This window comes from Rousettus aegyptiacus, unplaced genomic scaffold (assembly GCF_014176215.1).
Source record: "Rousettus aegyptiacus isolate mRouAeg1 unplaced genomic scaffold, mRouAeg1.p scaffold_m13_p_1, whole genome shotgun sequence".
NCBI classification, from domain to species: domain Eukaryota; kingdom Metazoa; phylum Chordata; class Mammalia; order Chiroptera; family Pteropodidae; genus Rousettus; species Rousettus aegyptiacus.
The window spans coordinates 175,628,382-175,646,965 of NW_023416284.1; the positions used below are offsets into that span (position 1 = coordinate 175,628,382).

Here is an 18,584-nt window from a genome sequence, read left to right on the forward strand (position 1 = left end):
ACCTCTAATACATATTTACTTTATGTTATTTTGAATAGATATGATATACACATCTTCACTTGTTTCATTACCTTGTTAATTTTTTGTCCTAAAATACAATCGTTCCTCTTAGACATTTGAAAACAAGATATGCGAATGTCAGATATGCTATAACTGAATGCTTTCATTTCTGAGAGTACATATCCATAGAAATTAAATTGGTAAAAAAAAAAAAAAAAGAAAGAAAGAAAATAATAAAAAGACAGAAAGAGATAGGCAAGAGGGCTTAACTATCTTGTGTTGCTGAAACAGATTTTTTTAAAATTTATTTCTCAAATATTTAGAAATTTTATATGAAAACTATAATAAATATACTCTGACAATTTGTCTGGTGTTTACTGGATGTTTTATCCTTTCTCGCCATCTTCAGACCAATAAACTTTCAGACTATAGTATCTCACAGATTATCAATTTAGAAACATTTCATATACTAAAATGGGTACAGATTCTAAAATCCTTTACCCACGTCAGCTAAGAGGTTGCTTGAAAAATGCAGACTGGGACAATGTGAAAAGCAGCTTTTAGAAAATTTATCAACAATTCAGCAGCAATATAGTGTCATGCGTTCATTCCAGAATGCTGCAGCAGAGACGTCTCCCGAAATCTCTGCATCTTATGCAGCTGTAGAATAAATGGACTTCACTGACAGGCTGATGGGTGAAAGAACCCTTGGGTCCATGAATCCGGACATCCTCCAGATGAGTAAAATACAACTTCCACTGATGTTACAAGGGTACAAGTTGCAGAAATGACTTTTAGTTATCATTAGACCCTTGCACATCTTTGAAACCTGTCACACCCTGTGTGAAACGAAACTACTGCAGGAAAACTCCTCCGGCATTAAATCCGAGTTTACATCAAGCTGCTATATTAAGCGAAAATCAATTTGTTTTTGGTTAGTTTACTGCTGTGTGGAACAATGGACAAGACAATATCACGCTGACATTATTACAAAGTTGTACTGTAACAGCATCAAGACAAGTGTCCTAGCATGTGGTCACCAGACTCCTCTTGTCCCACACGCTTCTCCTCCTCGCCCAGTTAAACCGCAAGAGACAAGAAACATCCCTGCAGATGGGATGCAAATAGTACACCGGCAATGTGAAAAAGGCTTTTTATTTCATTCCTATTACAGTTTGCTCTCAGAAATATTTTTAACTGCAACTTGAATTATAAAAATATGCCCTGAATTAGAAAGCCATCAATACATTTTAAAAATTAAACAAAACTATATAAATAACACTAATTATATCTCTTTATGTTAATTTTTCTCTCCTTATTTTTGCTCTTCAAACACTTTAAAAATAGAATTCCCTATATTTAGCACCTTAATATTTTATAACGATAAGTATTTGTTTACAACTGTTTTCCAGAAGTAGAGAATATGATTCAGATTAGATTTAGGCATGCAAAATAACAGAAAAGTGAATTAATTTTTCATGCCATTTAGGAAAATTACACAAAAGCACAAATTCTATGTGAAGAGATCTTACCACTGACCACATTTCTCCATAAAATACTGGTATGACCAGTTGAAAACTCTATTGAAATTGCTATGAAAAGATAGCTTTTGCGAGTAGTACTTTTCTATCCAGCATTATCATATAAATGTACACACATGCAAATTTATTATACCTAGAAGGAAACAAACTAAGAGAAAATTATCTGTCCGTAAAGCTGGAGATGACAAAGGAACTTACATTCCAGAAAAAAAGATAAGATCAAAGAAAAAAAATTTTAAATAAACTTGCTAGAAAGTCTCAGGAAATAAAAACAAATATAATTATTTCAGAATGTGGAATTTAGTTCACGTTATTGTTAAACAGAACTCAATAGCCTTATGAAGAGATAATCAAGTTTAATCCTCAAATTTATTTATGGAAATATTATTTAATAGGAACAAAGGTCCGAACAGTAAATTAAATAGAATTAGCCATCATGCTAATAAAAGTATAGGGATTAAACAACTTAATCAGGCCCAATTGCAGGAATGAAGAAGGAATTACTTTTATGGCAGTATCTTCTAGAGTGTTAGTGACAATGTGTGTTTATATTTTAATTCAAGGAAAGAGTGGAACAAGACCGTGAAGCAAAGCCATTCATTTAAATGTCTCCTCAAATTTTGCCATCATTGGTAGAGGTGCTCAATAATAAATCGATAACCCAAACTATTCGAGGCTTTCAAATTGAACCAAACTCTTGGTACTTACTTGGCTGCCGTGTACTGAACCCACTTTAACAAAGCCTTCTTAGCATTTCCCTGGATCTTGGTGGCCACTTTGCGCTTGCTCGGGGGGCTGGCCGCCTCCGAGCTGACCGTGCTGTCCACGGAGGACGTACTGCTGGACAAGGACTGCAGCTGTGGCAGGTTGCTGGTCAACTCTTCGATCTGTATGATCACAGCCAACAGAAATACGAGAATTATCCTTGTTCCCCTTCCCTCAGATGTTTCACTTTTCCAACTAAAAACGGCTTATCTTAACACAGCTGGCAAAATGTAAGCTCTTAAATGGCAAGATTGATGTTCTACTCTACTCTTTGCATGTCCCCCTGCATCGAAAACTTGATAAACGCTTGTTAAATACATGAACAAAATTAATAAGTAAAACCTAAGAGCTATCCAAGCTCATAGAATGTACAACACCGAAAGTGACGCCCAACGTAAACTATGGACTTTGAATGACAATGATGTATCAATACAGGTTCATTAATTGTAACAAATATGCCTCTCTGAGAGGGATATTTGCATGGGGGAAGCCATGCAAGTGTAGGCGCAGGGGGTGTATGGGAAATCTCTATACCTTCCACTCAATTTTGCTGTGAACTTAAACCTGCTCTAAAAAATAAAGTCAATTAAAAAAAAAAAAAAAAAAACCTAAGGGCTAGAGCTACAATTTTGAACTTCCTGTACCAACATTTCATCTTCGCTGTATCCTGCCCACTTTTCAGAGTGGGTGCCTTTGCCAGAGTTCTTTGGGGGTGTTTTATCTATAACACCTTTACAGGGAAGAGAAGGAAATTCTGCTTCCAAAAAACAATGTATCTGTGAAAGTCACATGTCTGCCAGCTTGAGGATCAACCCCAGAGGCATGACAAATGACAGCATCATTAAATGTCTGCTCTGACCTCCCTCCATGACATTATGGCAACTTAAAAGGGAACCGCAGCACAATACCTGGAAATATAAAATAATGGTCCACATGAGTCCCAGAACTATTGAGGGTCGGCCATCAGCGATATCGGTGGAGTTAATGTTGACTAATTTAATCTGTTTAAAAAGAAAAACTGTACTAGTAATGCACTAGAAAATTATAGCCCTTTTAAGTACGCAATAATGAGCGCTTCATTAGACAGCAATAAAACTCGGTCATGCCTATGTAATAACACACACAAGTAAGTAGGGTGAGCCAGAAAAACAAACAGGCATATGGTTTCAGTGGAAATTTCGGGAGCATTCATTAGGTGCACACAATAAAAATTACTATAAAATGCATTTCAAAGGCTTGTTTAAGTTGAAAAAACGTGGCATCATGCAAAGAATTACCAACGAAATGCCAAGTAGGAAAAAAAAAAGGGTTATTCTTTACATTTAGAAGTTGACTGGAACTTAAAAGAAATTGTGATAAATAGTTTAAGAAGATGCACTTACTTTGAAGTTTGCTACCAAATAGCATGAAACTTATGTTCTCTTTTACCTATAAAAGTCAGGAGTTAAAGATTCTAAAGTTTGTACTAACCGGTGATCCTCTGTACATGGACTGACATGAAAAACAAAGGGAGAAGATGATATACACACACAAATAGCCTTTCAAAATCAGCATCATTTGTTCAAAGGGAATAAAAATGTAGGTAGTAAATTTAGAGCATCATTTGAGGACTATATTTTAAAGACAAAGGAAAGGCAAGAAATAGCAAAGTAGAAAGAGACATTTAGGGTTCAGTTCCTTACTTTGGGGCACTGATAACTATCAAGTATTGAGAACACATATTAATCTGTCTACAATTGTTCGCAATTATTCATTTCAATGCCTTTGCAACTATTAAAAAAGTTATTTCTAAGTCCAAGCAAAATCAATTTATCTTAGTCGATCTCTATAGAATACAATTAGCTGCTCATCATCTTTCTCATAATCACTAAACCAATACAAAAATAAATAATAAAGTACTCCTTAAACTTCTGGCTCAATAATTCTCAGCCATGATTTCATGAGATATATCATTAATAATAATAAAGTTCAGGGTTATAAGTAGTTAACTTTAATAAAAATTTATCAGATGCAAAAATCATCTCACAAACGCTTTATGCTTTAGTAATTAGTTTAAATTTACTAGTCATACCTCAATAAGGGTTGTGCAAAACTGGCACAAAAGTCATTTGAAATAATTTGAGGTATATCTATGGGATTTTTGCCTCACTGGAAATGTTCATTCATCATGTTCTGAGACAGAAAAAAAATTAAGAAGTACTATAGATTATAAGCTTATATGTCTACTTATCCTAAATTTAGCACAAAGTAAGACATAAACAACTTGTTTGTGAAAAGTAAGAATACTGAATTTCTTTAACTTTTTATAACAAAACCTATTGCAGTCTTTATAATCATTTTGATTAGTTTCAAAACTTCTCCAGAATATTCTCACATCCATTTTAGTATCCATGGCCTACAAATTCAGAATATATCCCAACAACCATAAGATTACAGTTGGCCCTTTGTATCCTTGGGTTCCAGACCAGATGGAAAATACTCTAAAAAGAGTTACATTGTTGCTGTCGTGTACTATGATTGTGTATGATGTTGTGTTTGCTGTGAAAAGGTAGACTTTTTCCTCTTGTCATTATTCCCTAAATAATACAGTGTGACAACTATTTATATTAGGTATTAGGTATTAGGTATTATAAGTATTCTAGAGATGATTTAAAGGATGCAGGAGGATGTGCAGAGGTTATACGGAGATACTAAGCCATTTTATATAAGGGACTTGAGCATCCTTGGATTTCGTATCTGCAGGGTCCCAGAGCCAACTACCCAGAGACTGAGAGACCGTAATGCATTTTGCAGAGGCCAGATTATTTCCCTTTCTTTGCATACTATTCTTTTTAAAAATGTGGCTGAATGTAAGTTGAATTTTCTACCTCAACCCAAGTGTATCATGAAGCTAACAGCTTATTATAGAACCTAATGATCTTTTGCTCAACTTGAGAAGAAAAATGTTTTTCTTAATTAATTTCTCTCTTTAAAAACTGTGTGTTCCACAACGGGTTTATAGAGCATAGGTTTCCCCCCGCCCTTCTCTCTCTTGCAGAATCTTATTAAATTTACAATAAAATCTTAATAGCACAGGAGGGTGGAATGGGCAATAGAAAAACATCCAAAGAGACTGAAAATTTTTCCAGAAAATCTGGGAAGGGGATGAAATCTAAGAGGATTGGTACAACCCTTTTGGCAAGATATATGGCAATACCTCTAACACTTACACTTACCTGTAGATCCAACAATCGAAAGGAATTTACCCCTAAAATGCACTTCCAATAATATGAAAGGATATATATACAGTTATTAATCGCATCATTGCTTCTGTTTGAATAATATTAGAAACAACCTGAATGCTCATTCATAAGAGGGTGGTTGGATAAACTCTGGCACGTCCAGACAACAGAATATCATACAGCTGTGATGATGAATGAGGATCTCCATGAACTGATTTGGAGGATTGTAAGACATACTGTTAAATGAAAAAAGCTAAGGGTAAGAGTGTGTCGATAGTACGGTACTCTTCATGGAAGAAAGAAAGTGGCATACGAAAGTACACTGCTCCTTTGTGCAAAGGAAATACAGGCAAATGAGAAATTAGAGAGACTGATTACCTAGCAGCGTGGAGGGGAGTGAGACAGGAGGAAATGGTAATGGAGCAGTAAGAATGAGGCAGGGGTGGTACTTCTCCAAGCATCACTTTTATTCTTAGAATCATAGCACTATCTCATTCCCCAAAATATACATTAAAAAGTAGCTCACTAGAATGTTTGGGGAAGGGAAAGGCATTACTCGAATGGAATAGAACTCTATTACCTAAACTCTACTTCACACGAATAACATAATCACACTAAAAGTTTAGCATGGGGAAAACAGAAGTAACCTAAGCAAATTTGGAAAACAGTCTTTTGATTAAATATTGTCATGCTAAGGATCCAAAAAACCACACACAGATAAGGTTCTCCAGTTAGTAAATCTGTTTCTCATAGGGGCATGAGTTTTCAATTCTGCAACTATTTCATGTGCATACGAGGGATGAAAAATAATTAAGTATATTATAGATGAGAACCAGGGTCTCACCGCGGGAGAGAGCAGAAACTAACAAGCATGGAACACTAAAACAGACCTTGTGGTGTTAGACTGAAATCAGAAGTAGCAGCTCGAACTAATGGTTTATACACACACACATAGCAGAAGCTATGGAGAGGGATGAAGAAAAACACTCAGGTTAGTAAACATATTTTCTAGATCTGCCTGTTGAGAGGGCCCAGGAGCAATGAAACCTCAGTAGCAATGAGCTCACTTAGCAGTCGAATCTTGGCTTCTAAATGCCATTTGCTAATAAAAGGAACAAGGCCTCATTAGAGAAGTGGTCGATTCCAGGACTGGGGCAGGGAAAATACAAGATAAGCAGGAGTCAGCCTGAAAGAACTCGTCATGGCCAAGCTAGAACGGCTTGAACAACAAAATGGTGGTAATAATAGTAGTTTTCAATTATAACTATAGAATAAAATAAATATCCACGAGTCTATGCTGAAATAAATAATCGAATGAATAAATGGGGAGAGAAAAGACATCTTTTCTTACAGAACAGTTTCCTTTAATACATGTAGAAGGAAATGAGGGAAATACAAAATCATCATTAGGCAAATGGCACATAAATTAATTACTGAAGGCAATCAATGCTAAAATCAGTGAGCAAAGTTTGAGAAAAAGCAGAATGTTAGCATGATCTCAATGATCTCACCTAAGCTGTTTCTCCATTATAAAAGGAAAATAAGAATTTTACCATTAAAAATAAAATTTAAAAAAAACAGCAGATGACCTTACAAGTGATCAAACTGAACATCACCCACAATAAGACATGTCCGTATCCTATATCCACTAATATCGTGCACTGAGGAATGCAACATCACTTCCTTGGAATTCTTGCCAAATGTGTATAACCTTGATCCAATCATGAGACATCCTCATGCAAACCCAAATCGAAAGACACTCTCCAAAATAGCTGACCAGCAGTTCTCGAAAGTGTCAAAGTCATGAAAGACAAGGGAAGAATGAGGAACCGTCACAGAGCAGAAGGGACAGAGACGCCACAACGAACAAATGCAAAGTGTGTTACTGCTTGTTCCCGGGAACAGAAATAAGACACTGAAGGAAAAAACTGATGGAATGAGACTAATGTCTATTCTTTAGTTAACAGTAACATACCGATTTTAACTTCCACATTTGGGGAATTACACTCTACATACATAGACGTACTATGTGTAAGTTCTTAACGTTAGACGAAGCTGGCTCGTGAAGCATAGATGTGAAATCCCTGTCCCCTTGTTGCCACTTTTCTGTAAGTCTAACGATAATAACAATAATAGTGCATGTGTATGCTGTACGGATTATGTGCAGCATTTTCCTCCACGGACAATATTGAAAATGCCGGCATGCCCACACCTCCTTCTTTAAGTGTTTAGTTTTGTTTCTCTCACCTTTCTTCCTTCGAGAAACTTGAGGGCCGTGCCGATGTTAGCCACGGCGTGGATTCGCTTCATTCGGCGTCCCTGTTCACAGGGCTACAGGAGGAGGACAGGAATAGAGCAAATGCACACATTAACAAGATAGTTATAAAATCTATTTATATGTATTAAAATGTACTTGAAGAGTATCCAAGAACGACCAGCATAACTCAATTTCTATAAAGGTCAGTATATACATAAAAGAGCATTATCCACACGGCACCACATACGTGCGTTAATTCACTCAATAAAGACATCCATTCTCAGCTTATCTGTTAATGCCTTTGCCTTTCAGGTTTCTGTAGAGCTTAGAGCAGAAATTTATAAAATCCCTACGTTTTCTATTGAGACTGGCACTCCTATAAGTTGGGAAATATTTATATGAAAAATACTCTTGCTACATATATGTGTGAGGGCAGGGGTATATGAAAAATCTCTGAACTTTTCTCTGAATTTTGATGTAAACCTAAAAGTGCTTTAAAAAAATAAAGTCTTTAAAAAAGTATTCTTCTAGTTTTATAACCCACATATGAGTGAAATTATATGCTTCTCTACTTCTTCTTACTTATTCCAATGTACTATTGAATGGTACGCTTGAAACCTATATAATTTTATTAACCAATGTCACCCCAATAAATTTAATTAAAAAAAAAAAAAGATTTAAAGAAGAAAAAAATGTACTCTTGGTCATTCACCATTTTTTTTTTCAGTTAAAGTAGCATGAGGGGTTATTTACAATATTAGGAACATCACTCCGTTTGGATGACCAAAATACTTAGAGCACATGAGCCAAGGTTAAAAAATGGAATTCTGAGCATAAAAATGTTATTCACACAATAGTGTATTCTGGTTACCTGTATTTGAGTTAATAAAATGTATTGTGTGCTTGCTATATGTCACGATGTTAATTTTAAAACTCAAAACAATTTTGGTGAAATAGATAGCATCAGCCTCCTTAACACCTACAGGAACCAAATGGATAATTGAGGCAATTTCTCCATAGCTGCATAACTGGGCTCTTCTCTGTGACACTAAACATTCTCTCATGGAAATCCCAAACTGTGTGTCTTTTATTTTCCAATCAATAGTGTACCAAGTAATAATTTTCATGACCTGATTGATTTTAAGCAAATATTTAAATTAAAATGTACTTTAAAATTTTTTTTAATTCTGATTTATTTTTAATTCGAGAACCTCCTTTATACTTGACATCATTGGTTCATGCATGGCCCACCCACTTAGTTATTTAATTAAGTATCTTTTATCATGTAAAAAGCACCTATGAATCTGCCAGGTTAAACAAAGCCAGGACCCAGAAATTAAGTATGAAATCCACACTCCTCAATATCACCAGCATTCACCCATCCACCTGCCTTCCCACATCATGGTGACCATCATGCAAATCTAGTCCAACGCTTTCCTTTTCATATAAATTCATTTTATTTATATGCATTCTTTAAAATAATATTTATCTTGGTTGTTAGCTTTACGTAATGGATGTCACCGTGTTAATCTTCTGAGAATGAATTTTTTCCACATGATATTTTGTCCCCAAGATTCATCCATGTTGTTGCCTGTCACTGTATTTCCTTCATTTTGACAGCTATATTCTGTGACATCTATCTACTCTCCTTTTGATGTGAATCTGGGTTATTTTCCGGTTATGTTTATCGTGACCTATGCTGACAGATCACTCGTGCACATCCTACTTTTGGTACAAGGATAAAGAGTCCCTCCTGGGTGCAAAGCTAAGAGTGGAATTGCTGCATCAGTGGCTTTTGAACATCTAAAGTAACGCCAAACTCTTCCACAGTGCTCGCACTACTTTTCACTCTTTTCTGCAATACGATTATGACTCCATCGATGGACATCCTAACATTCGATTTCCACAGACACTGAATTTTTTTTCAATTGAATGTGCACAACATGGTCTTTCATTGTGGTCTTTCTTTGCGTTTCCCTGATAATGACGTGACTGTCTCTTCCTCTGTGCTCTAGTAACGTCTGTGCCTTATGTAAAATGCTCTTTCACATCTCTTGCCTCCTCAGTTTCTATTTGGGTCGTTTGTCCTCATTGTTTTGAAGATGTGCTTTATACATTCTTGATATAATCTTTTCTTAATTCTTTCACAATGCAACTTGTGAATATCTTGGCCAACTTTTAATTTCTTCATTCGCTTTCTTTAAAGGTTTTTGATTTAAAAACATTTCTAATTTTAGTATTAGTCAAGCCTAGCAATCTTTTATAGTCAATGTTATTATTATTTATTATTTTTCCCTATCCCGATGTCTAAGAGATATTCACCTATATTTTTCTCTAAGAGTTTAAAGTGTTTTTGCCACTCTAAATATATGATTGATTACTAATAAAGTCACCTGGTGAACAAACAAGGGTTTCTGATGCTCCAGATTTCCTGAGTGCCAACTGTTCACTGTTAAGTGGCTCATTAGACTCCTCTTGAATGCAAAGTGTCAAAGAATTTGAAAAATGCCATACGGAAGGTTAAAATGGATAAGAAGTAAGCTTCTCCACAGTCCTTGAACTCTATTAATATTTCTTCTTTTATTTCTAATTTTTCAATAACAATTCTTCATATTCTTAAAAAATCTTAAGTATAAAATTAAATTTAGTTTTCCTATGTTTATGTGTGATTTAAAACATATAACAACTGGTTGATTTAAAGAGCAAATATTCCACAAATAATAATCAAGGGATGTAGAGGAATCTAAGAATAATAATTTAAAAACTTAAAAACTCCTAAGGGCCATAAATAAAAATAATAGACAAGAGAGTGATGATAGGTTATTAGAGGGGACCAGAATACTGAGAGCCTACCCACTCTCCCTAAGTTTCTGGTGGTAAAAGAAGTACAAAGCCACTTGGCCACATTTCCCAGAAGATCACAGTCAGAGCCAGAGTCCTGGGCTATGTGAACAGCAATGTTAAGTCTTATGTTCTTAATAGCGTCCCACCTATGAGATAATTATAGATTTCCTGAGCAGCGTTCATGGTCCCATGAGAAATGCTCTTGCCCACATTCTCCTTTTGAAAGCTCTAGGAGAATGCCTGGGACACTCATTCCTCTTAGTGATGCTTTTCACCTCTTAATGTGGTCCTGAACCATAATGTTTACATGTTCAAAATCAAAATAAACATCCCCAAGGTTTATTTATAATTTCAGAGTACTTCATGTGTATAATTCAGAATCTCGAAGGGCTTGATAGAAATAAATAGTATAGGTTCAATCAGAAAGTGTCCTTCTGTGTCTCAGTTTCTCTTCCTGTTAAAGGAGAATGCTGAGATTCCTTCTGAAACTGAGCTGAGCTGCGAGATCCTTTCATTCTAAGTCTGAGTGAGTAGGACACTTAAACAGAAGTAGGATTCTGATGTCGAAATATATGCTTCTTCTACAATCATTTAGCTTGGCAGTTAAATGCCTGTGAAGGTTTCTGCATACTGCTGGCCAAGTACAATGGCAGAATTGTATTGACACTTAGAATAATACACTTCTTAAATATATGCATTTGAATTGGTTCCTTCAACCTTTAAGGAAATAGCTTAATTCAGGAGGATAAATAAAGGTGATTAATAATCTGAGGAGTTTACAATTCAGTTCAATAACTCCTACATCCTAATACTCATCTGGTTTATTTAGTATATGAATATGTATGTATGTATATATACATATGTGTGTGTGTGTGTGTGTGTGTACACACACATACACCAAATCGCCTGTTCCTATAGGTCTTGTTTGATTTCCCCCAAAGCAGAGCCTGAGACAAGGGCTTGGGTACATGTAGTTGATTGGGGAGATGATCTCAGGTAGCAAGAATGAGGATGCGTGGGGACTGAAAACAGGGGGAGGTGCCAATAGAGTGTGTGCTGTTGAAAGTCTCCACTGTGGGCAACTGGGGCTCCCAGGATGCTCTGTGAGATGTGTAAAATGTGCCTCAGCATCGACCCTCCTGCAAATGCCAGACTGGAGCGTTTATTACTAGATTCCCGCCTCCACTGGTTGAAGGTCCTTTGAGACCATTATCTCTTCTGCAGTTGAGGGCTCCCTTGTGCAGTTTGCGGCTTTGATAAACCCTGAGGACAGAATCCCAGAGCTTGCCACCAGTGCTTGAGTGGAGAGGCTGTTAGGGTGCAGAGGTATGTCCACCACTGCTGCGGCTGAAAGCAGACGGGAGCTGAGGTGACATCTGGGGCACAGATAGCACCTGCTATCTTGTGAACCAGATCAGATAAATGACTTAATACAACATTATTACCAGTTTGTATTTTCCTAACAAACAACACTTTTACAAAAGCAATTTTGAGGGTTTCCTGGACGAAATTAATTGGAAATTTACATTCAGGCAAAAACACATTTTTCAAAAACTAAATTAGCCGAGTAATATACCTCTTGTCAAGATAAAAGATGTAAAGAATAAATAAGTACCCTCAATTTTGAACCCTGTGTCTCACGTGTTATTTAACACCTCGAAGACTATTTCCTGAGCTCCAATTTCTATTTATGGTAAACATCATTTATAAATTAGTTTATGTTTGCAAACTACTTACTTCTCTACCACTCTGATAGGTTATGATTTGAGTAATGTAGAAAACAGATTTTATAGCTCAATGTCAGCGTTTTTCTTTTTTACTCTGCTGGCTCTACAGTGCATAAAAACAAATGATTCTGAACATGCTGTTCCCGTTACAAATGATTGGTGATGGAGGATGTCCACAGTGTATAAAAAAAAAAATGCCATGGTGACTTCAGGCTTAGTTTTCAACAGACAACTACATAAATACACAGGAAGGACCAATGATCCTTGCTAAATGAAAAGCAAACACTTAAAGCAAGGCAGATGTTAGTTCGCAGCTAGCTTCCCGGGAACCATACACATGTAATAATAATTAACCATGTTGGTTATTGAGGAAGTTCTCTGCTCTTACTTCCAAGTTTGTTGCTATTGCATACAATGTTCAAATCTACTAAATTTGTGCAGGACCAAGAAAGGAAATGTATTCCTTGCTCCCAGAAGCGACCCACCGACTAGTGTTTCCGGTGTTTTACTGACTATGAAAGAGAATTTCTTTTATATGGGCAGTGCCCCGTATGCTCCCAACTCCACAACCACCAACTCCAAAAGGAGAGTTTGACAAGCCTGGTCACAGAAAAGTTCTTACCAGTTTCTGCCCGGACAGGACCTCCAGGAGAGCAAGCAGTTTAACACCATCTTTCATGTCTTCGAAAAGATCTTCTACCACCATTGGGGGTTTCCGCTATAAAATAAAAAAATGAATAAATACAAAAACTGCTTTTCTCTCTCCCAGTCATATATCTGCTACTCACTGTGGTGAAATCTGTAGGAGAAACTTCTAAAACACCCAAATGGTTTATTTTGGATATGATTGGCAATTATCTTTTGATAGCTGTAAGGAGAAAAGCGATCCTTTGGAGAGAGAATGTTCAGAAACTTCAGGAGACTTGATGCTTGGGCTTCAGCAAATACACACCAGCATCTTTCGAGAAAGGGGTTTTTGATCAGGGTGGGATGGCACGGAATAAGGGAAGCGGGGAAAGGGCACTAGCAACGTAGAAGTTAAAAGAGGCATTAAAGCAGGACCTAAGAGGGGAGCAGGAGGTGCCCCGGATAAACTGGCTCCATCTCTCAACTTCCCTCTGAGTGAGCACATTACGGTGGCTTAGCCAGGTGCCACCCAAGGTAACCTCCTTAGCTCAGCGACCTGCTGCGGAAGCATTGTGAGCACAGCCAAGGGCACAGATTTCATCGCCTACGGGTTAGTTGGCTATGTTCCGTCTCGCAGCTTGGCAAATGCAGTAACACCTCTCTCATGGTGTGACGCTGAAGTCACAGGATGATATGCAAAAGACTATAGACTGACCAGTCCAAATCCATTCCCGCTACTGTAAAAATCAGTCAAGGCCCACTTTCAATTCATGGAGGGTCTTTCATCTTTTATAAAGATCATTAAAATAATCATCATACTGAGGTTCACCAAACCTTGAATTAAGGTCGATCTTGGCTCAGAAAAAAAGTAAAGTGATAATGCTAATAGGTAATGGAAGGTAGGTGTCCTCAGATTACTCACAGAATAAGAACTTTTTTCTATGTATCCCCTGGGTTCAATCTCTACAGTTTTCTGATTCTAAAAACATGTTAAAGGCTTGATGCTGAATTCCTAACTTTCAACTATCTTTCTTTAAAAAAAAAATTCTATGTAGAGATATTTAATCACCAGATGTTTTATTGAAATGGTTTTTTTCTTTACCCACTGATAAGATGCATTTATATTTTTCTTAAAACTGCATGAATTATAGTCTCTGACTGGTACAAGTCTGATTTTAAATGCATTTTCCTCTCTTTATAAAATGAACAGCTGAATACACTTGTTCTCATGCTATGAAATATATGTTCAAAAATAACAGTTTTCATTTGTAATCATTCTCTTTTAAACTCTGCTATTGACACTGCTTATTTACATAGCAAAAATATAATAGTGACTTTATATTTTTAAGTGTATAAATAAAATTATTCAGAATAAATGAGCCGTTACAATGAAATTTATTCAGTGCAATAAAAATCAAAATTATTGTATGAGATGTAATAATCATTAAAAAGATGCTCTGTTTATTACTGCGAGCGTCCATTTGTATCTTATAATTTAAATACAGTGGAAAAGTGCATAAATATGTGACATATTCCGTGAACAAATACAAACACGGTTCTTCATACATTGTGTTAATCGGAAAATATGTTAAGTATTAAACAAAGCAGGGAATTTTCATGAAATAATAAATAGTCCAAGAAATTTGACACCAAAAAAAAAAATGATAAATTGCATCCATACGTCCATTTTCCCTTTAAACACGCAGTCCTCTGCCACTGTGAAGAACAGTTTCTCGAGACCTCATTTCTACCTGTCCTGTTTCTCCTTTTCTACCTCCACAGGTCCTCATCCTGCTTCCTTCCGCTCCAGCTGGTCCTACACAATGCTGCTGGCAGTGGCCCTCATGGAAGCGGGCGCTGCTGAGCAGTTCAGTGGCCCACTAGTCTCTGCGTTGGGTATTGGCGGCACCAACATCTCCTTGATCTGTCCCTCCTCTCTGCACCCCTTTGATCAGCCTGCTTGGTTTACGGGCCTCTTTTCCTTCTCTCTCTCCTTTCTTCCTAATTATGGTCATTCAGCAACTCAATCATGACTCTTGCTCTTTATAAAATTCTGTCTGGATAGACACAACTCTTGAATCCCATGTTTTTTCCTAAAAACTGTTGAGCACACAGCAGGCACTCGGTGTGTACTGTTGGTTGGCTGACTGAATGAGTACATGAATGAATGCAGTTTTCTCAAAAAACTATGCCCATCTTATTGGACCTTTAAGAGTGGTATACATAGTATGGGCAGAGAAAAATGGCTAGATTCTAAACAATCACCGACTACAACACAACACAGACAGAAATGTTTTGTTTCTGAATGTGTTGTTCACAGTAGAAATTCATTAAATGCTTGTTGAAGGAATGAATGACTTTTTTTTTGTCTTGCATCAAAAAAGAGAGTAGATGGTTTTTATTTGAACACAAATACCCAGAATACCTTGGCTTCCCTCTTTTCCCCTTAGCAAATTTCTGATCAGTTTTCATCACTCAGCTCACACGTAATCTTTTTCAGTTCCCCAGCTAGAATTAATTATTTCTTCTGTCCTAAGTACAGCATTCAGATCACAGGGAACACATTCCATTACAGGTAGTTACCTACAAATGTGTGTCCACAGGAACTAAGATCATGAGGCTTCTTGAGCACAAGGAAAAAGATGGATGTATCTTTACACTGTTAGTACCAGGCACAGTGGTTAGCACTAGTTCCCAGTTAATACGTAGACAGTGACTGAAACACATTCAACAAGGCTATTTACAAGCATCTTTCAGAATCTTAGGGAGATATGCACAAATAAGATCGTGATGCAAAATTTTCTCTCTTTAGAGGAAATATAAGTTGATTTTGAAAAATTTTCTGTGTCATCCTATATACAAAACAGAGATGCAGGCTGATGGCTATTAACACACAAAATAGAAATTGGGAGAAAATATTTCTCTTTAAAATAAAAATGTTTATATCCACTTAATTTGTCATAAACAGGTATTATATTTACAACACACTGAATTATAAGACTTATCATTATATAATCAATTCTTTATTTAACACTTCAAACAATAAAAGAGAGAGAAAATAAACCTCTGGTCAACTTACTGCAAAGAGCTTACAAAATAAATACTAGAGAATGACTTTTATATTTCTACTAGCTCTATCCAATTACACACAATGTGAATATTGTGTGAAACCAATAAAACACCTTCATTTATCAAAAATTACACCAGAATAAAAAGTCTTAGTAATGACTGGACAAGTATTGCTATCCCACTTTGCATAAAGCATCATTTATATACAGCAAATAATAAACCGGAGACCTTTTCTGTTGTGACTGCATCACATTTATTTTCAGAGCATTTTGTTAATAGAAAAAATTTCAGCAAAAATGTCTCTCCTCTCACATATATAAGTACTACTGGCACCAATCTGATTACTTTGGTAAGATTCAGGTCATAGTCGTAGAAGCCAGAGGAAGAGTTAGAAAGGAAAGTAATTTATTGGAGCCTGACTTAATGGAAAATAAAGACAACATGGCTTTGTTGCTCACTGATTTGCGGTTCCAGGCACTAAAAAGAAGTCTATAAGGCACTTTTCAAAGCCACGATTATCTCTTTTTTTATTATTAAGGTAAAATTATAACAAGCTCTTTCTTTTTTTTTTTTTTTTTGTATAGTATTTGATAAGATTATATTCTCTGTGGCCCTGTCAGTCACATTTAGATATTCTACAGATATTCACGCTGATTCTGAGGAGGTCTGAAGAATGGAACTTCCTGAGTGAGAGGAGAGGGAGATGGAGATGGGAGAGAAGAAAGAGAGACAGATACTTCACTTCTGTGGCTACTCCCTTCCATGAGCTCTCCTCAAACTAGGTTTAAACACTAAACGCCTGGACTCTAAGTCCTCTAGACACGCAGGGAACATCACACGCCTCTGTGCCTGGCCATATCCTTAGCAGTTAACGCATGGGTGAGACAGACGTCACAGAGCGCTTTTCTTTCTCCTCTTCTCCCTTTAATGTTTGCCATGTGGCCCCTTTAATGATTCGTAATGAGATTCATTCCCTTCTTTCAGGACTTAAAAGAGATCAAACGTTTCTCCTTAAACCTTATGAACTATGAGAATGCACAGGCATCTTGGGTATAATTTTTACTATTTCTTGTATTTTGGGAAAATAATCTCTTCTCTAACACTGTGTGTGTGTGTGTGTGTGTGTGTGTGTGTGTGTGTGTGTGTAGCCTGTGTCACTTTATTAGTCTATGAGCACCAGTACATATTTAACTCTTATGCCCCATCGATTTTCATATTTTTATTCATAAAGAGATGGCCATGTTTGGTAAAACATATGTTGATTTGATGCCCCTAGAAACAATTATATTACTTAAGGATTAAGACAATAATTTTGATGGAAAAAAGATATTGGATCTAACTATTTGGCATGCAATAAAAATTTAAGGAATTCTCACACTTAAAAATTATACGTGAAATAAAAATACTGGTACATAAAGTAAATATGACAGTTACTATTATAGACTACATATATAAATTCCAGTATTTACTAGATGTTTCCATGGCTTAGATATTTATAAATGCTAACTTAGTAGACGTTTTAGTAGGGATAAAAGAGGGAAGGAAAAAAGGAGAAAAAGGAGAATGAATAATGTGTCGTTGAACATCTCGCTGTGCCAAGCACCATGCTGAGGGCTTGTGCGTGTACTCTATTTATATATTCGTAACTGCTACATGTGCGAGTATCAACCCCTCTTTAAAAGCAAGGAATCTGAATCTCAGAGAGGTTAAACCACTGGCCTAGGTCACACCTCTAGTGAGTGAATCGTTTTGAGCCCGGGTTTATTATACTTCGAGCCATCTTGTTAGAGAGGAAGCTGACTATGAATATTAACATTAATTTTTTTTCTAAATAAGACACAAACCTATAAATGTGATTTTTATTTAATATTAATATGAAAAGTATTAATTAATCACCCGAAGTACGTGCCATTCTACTAAAAATATTTATTAACAAATAGAGATGTCTTGTGTATAAATACATACAGGGATAGACACAAGTCATCCCAACTCACATTATGTCCCTTATTGGTCATGTTTGCTACACCTTTATCCTTTGGTGCAGGAGCAACCTGAGCTGGGCCCATCACATTCTCTGCTTAGATCCAGAAGGTGGCTGAAGCCAAGTTGTCACATGGCAATGACCCAAGGACAGTGTCATTAGGTCCTTTTGCTGGGCCTCCAAGAGCCCCTCTGACTTCGTTTTTCTCAACACTGGATTAGTCAGTGCGTCAGGGTTCCCCAAGATCATCTTCAGCTCTATGACTGGCTAGAAGGACTAACAGCACTCAGAAAAACTGCTATACTCATTGTTACATCACAGTGAAAGGACATAGAATAAAATCTGCAGAGGTAAAAGGAACACGGAGCAAAGTTCAGGAGAAATCCTGGGTGAGATTCCAGGGGAGAGGGATCAGTCCCTTCTTGGTGGAACCGCATAGGGACATGCTCCATTTTCCCAGCAATGGTGTGTCATGCCACATGTAAAGTGTTGCCAACCAGGGAAGCGTACTCAAGCCGCAGTGCCAAGGTTTTTATTTGGAGTCTGTCGTGT

At 36.6% G+C, this 18,584-nt stretch overlaps 1 protein-coding gene across 13 annotated transcripts in view; it reads right to left on the bottom strand.

Annotated features, from left to right (window-relative positions):
• Positions 1 to 18,584, bottom strand: part of SYNE1 (spectrin repeat containing nuclear envelope protein 1) — a 387,933-nt gene that overhangs the window by 287,708 nt on the left and 81,641 nt on the right. For 12 of the 13 annotated variants that reach the window (XM_036222821.1, XM_036222818.1, XM_036222811.1 and 9 more), the window contains exons 4-8: positions 12,978 to 13,073; positions 7,775 to 7,858; positions 3,777 to 3,797; positions 3,215 to 3,307; positions 2,250 to 2,428 (exon numbers count right to left, since the gene is read on the bottom strand). In XM_036222821.1, coding sequence (XP_036078714.1) covers positions 2,250 to 2,428; positions 3,215 to 3,307; positions 3,777 to 3,797; positions 7,775 to 7,858; positions 12,978 to 13,073 — 473 coding nt within the window. The remainder of the gene's footprint in view (positions 1 to 2,249; positions 2,429 to 3,214; positions 3,308 to 3,776; positions 3,798 to 7,774; positions 7,859 to 12,977; positions 13,074 to 18,584) is intronic. The other variant, XM_016149171.2, reaches the window with a different exon arrangement.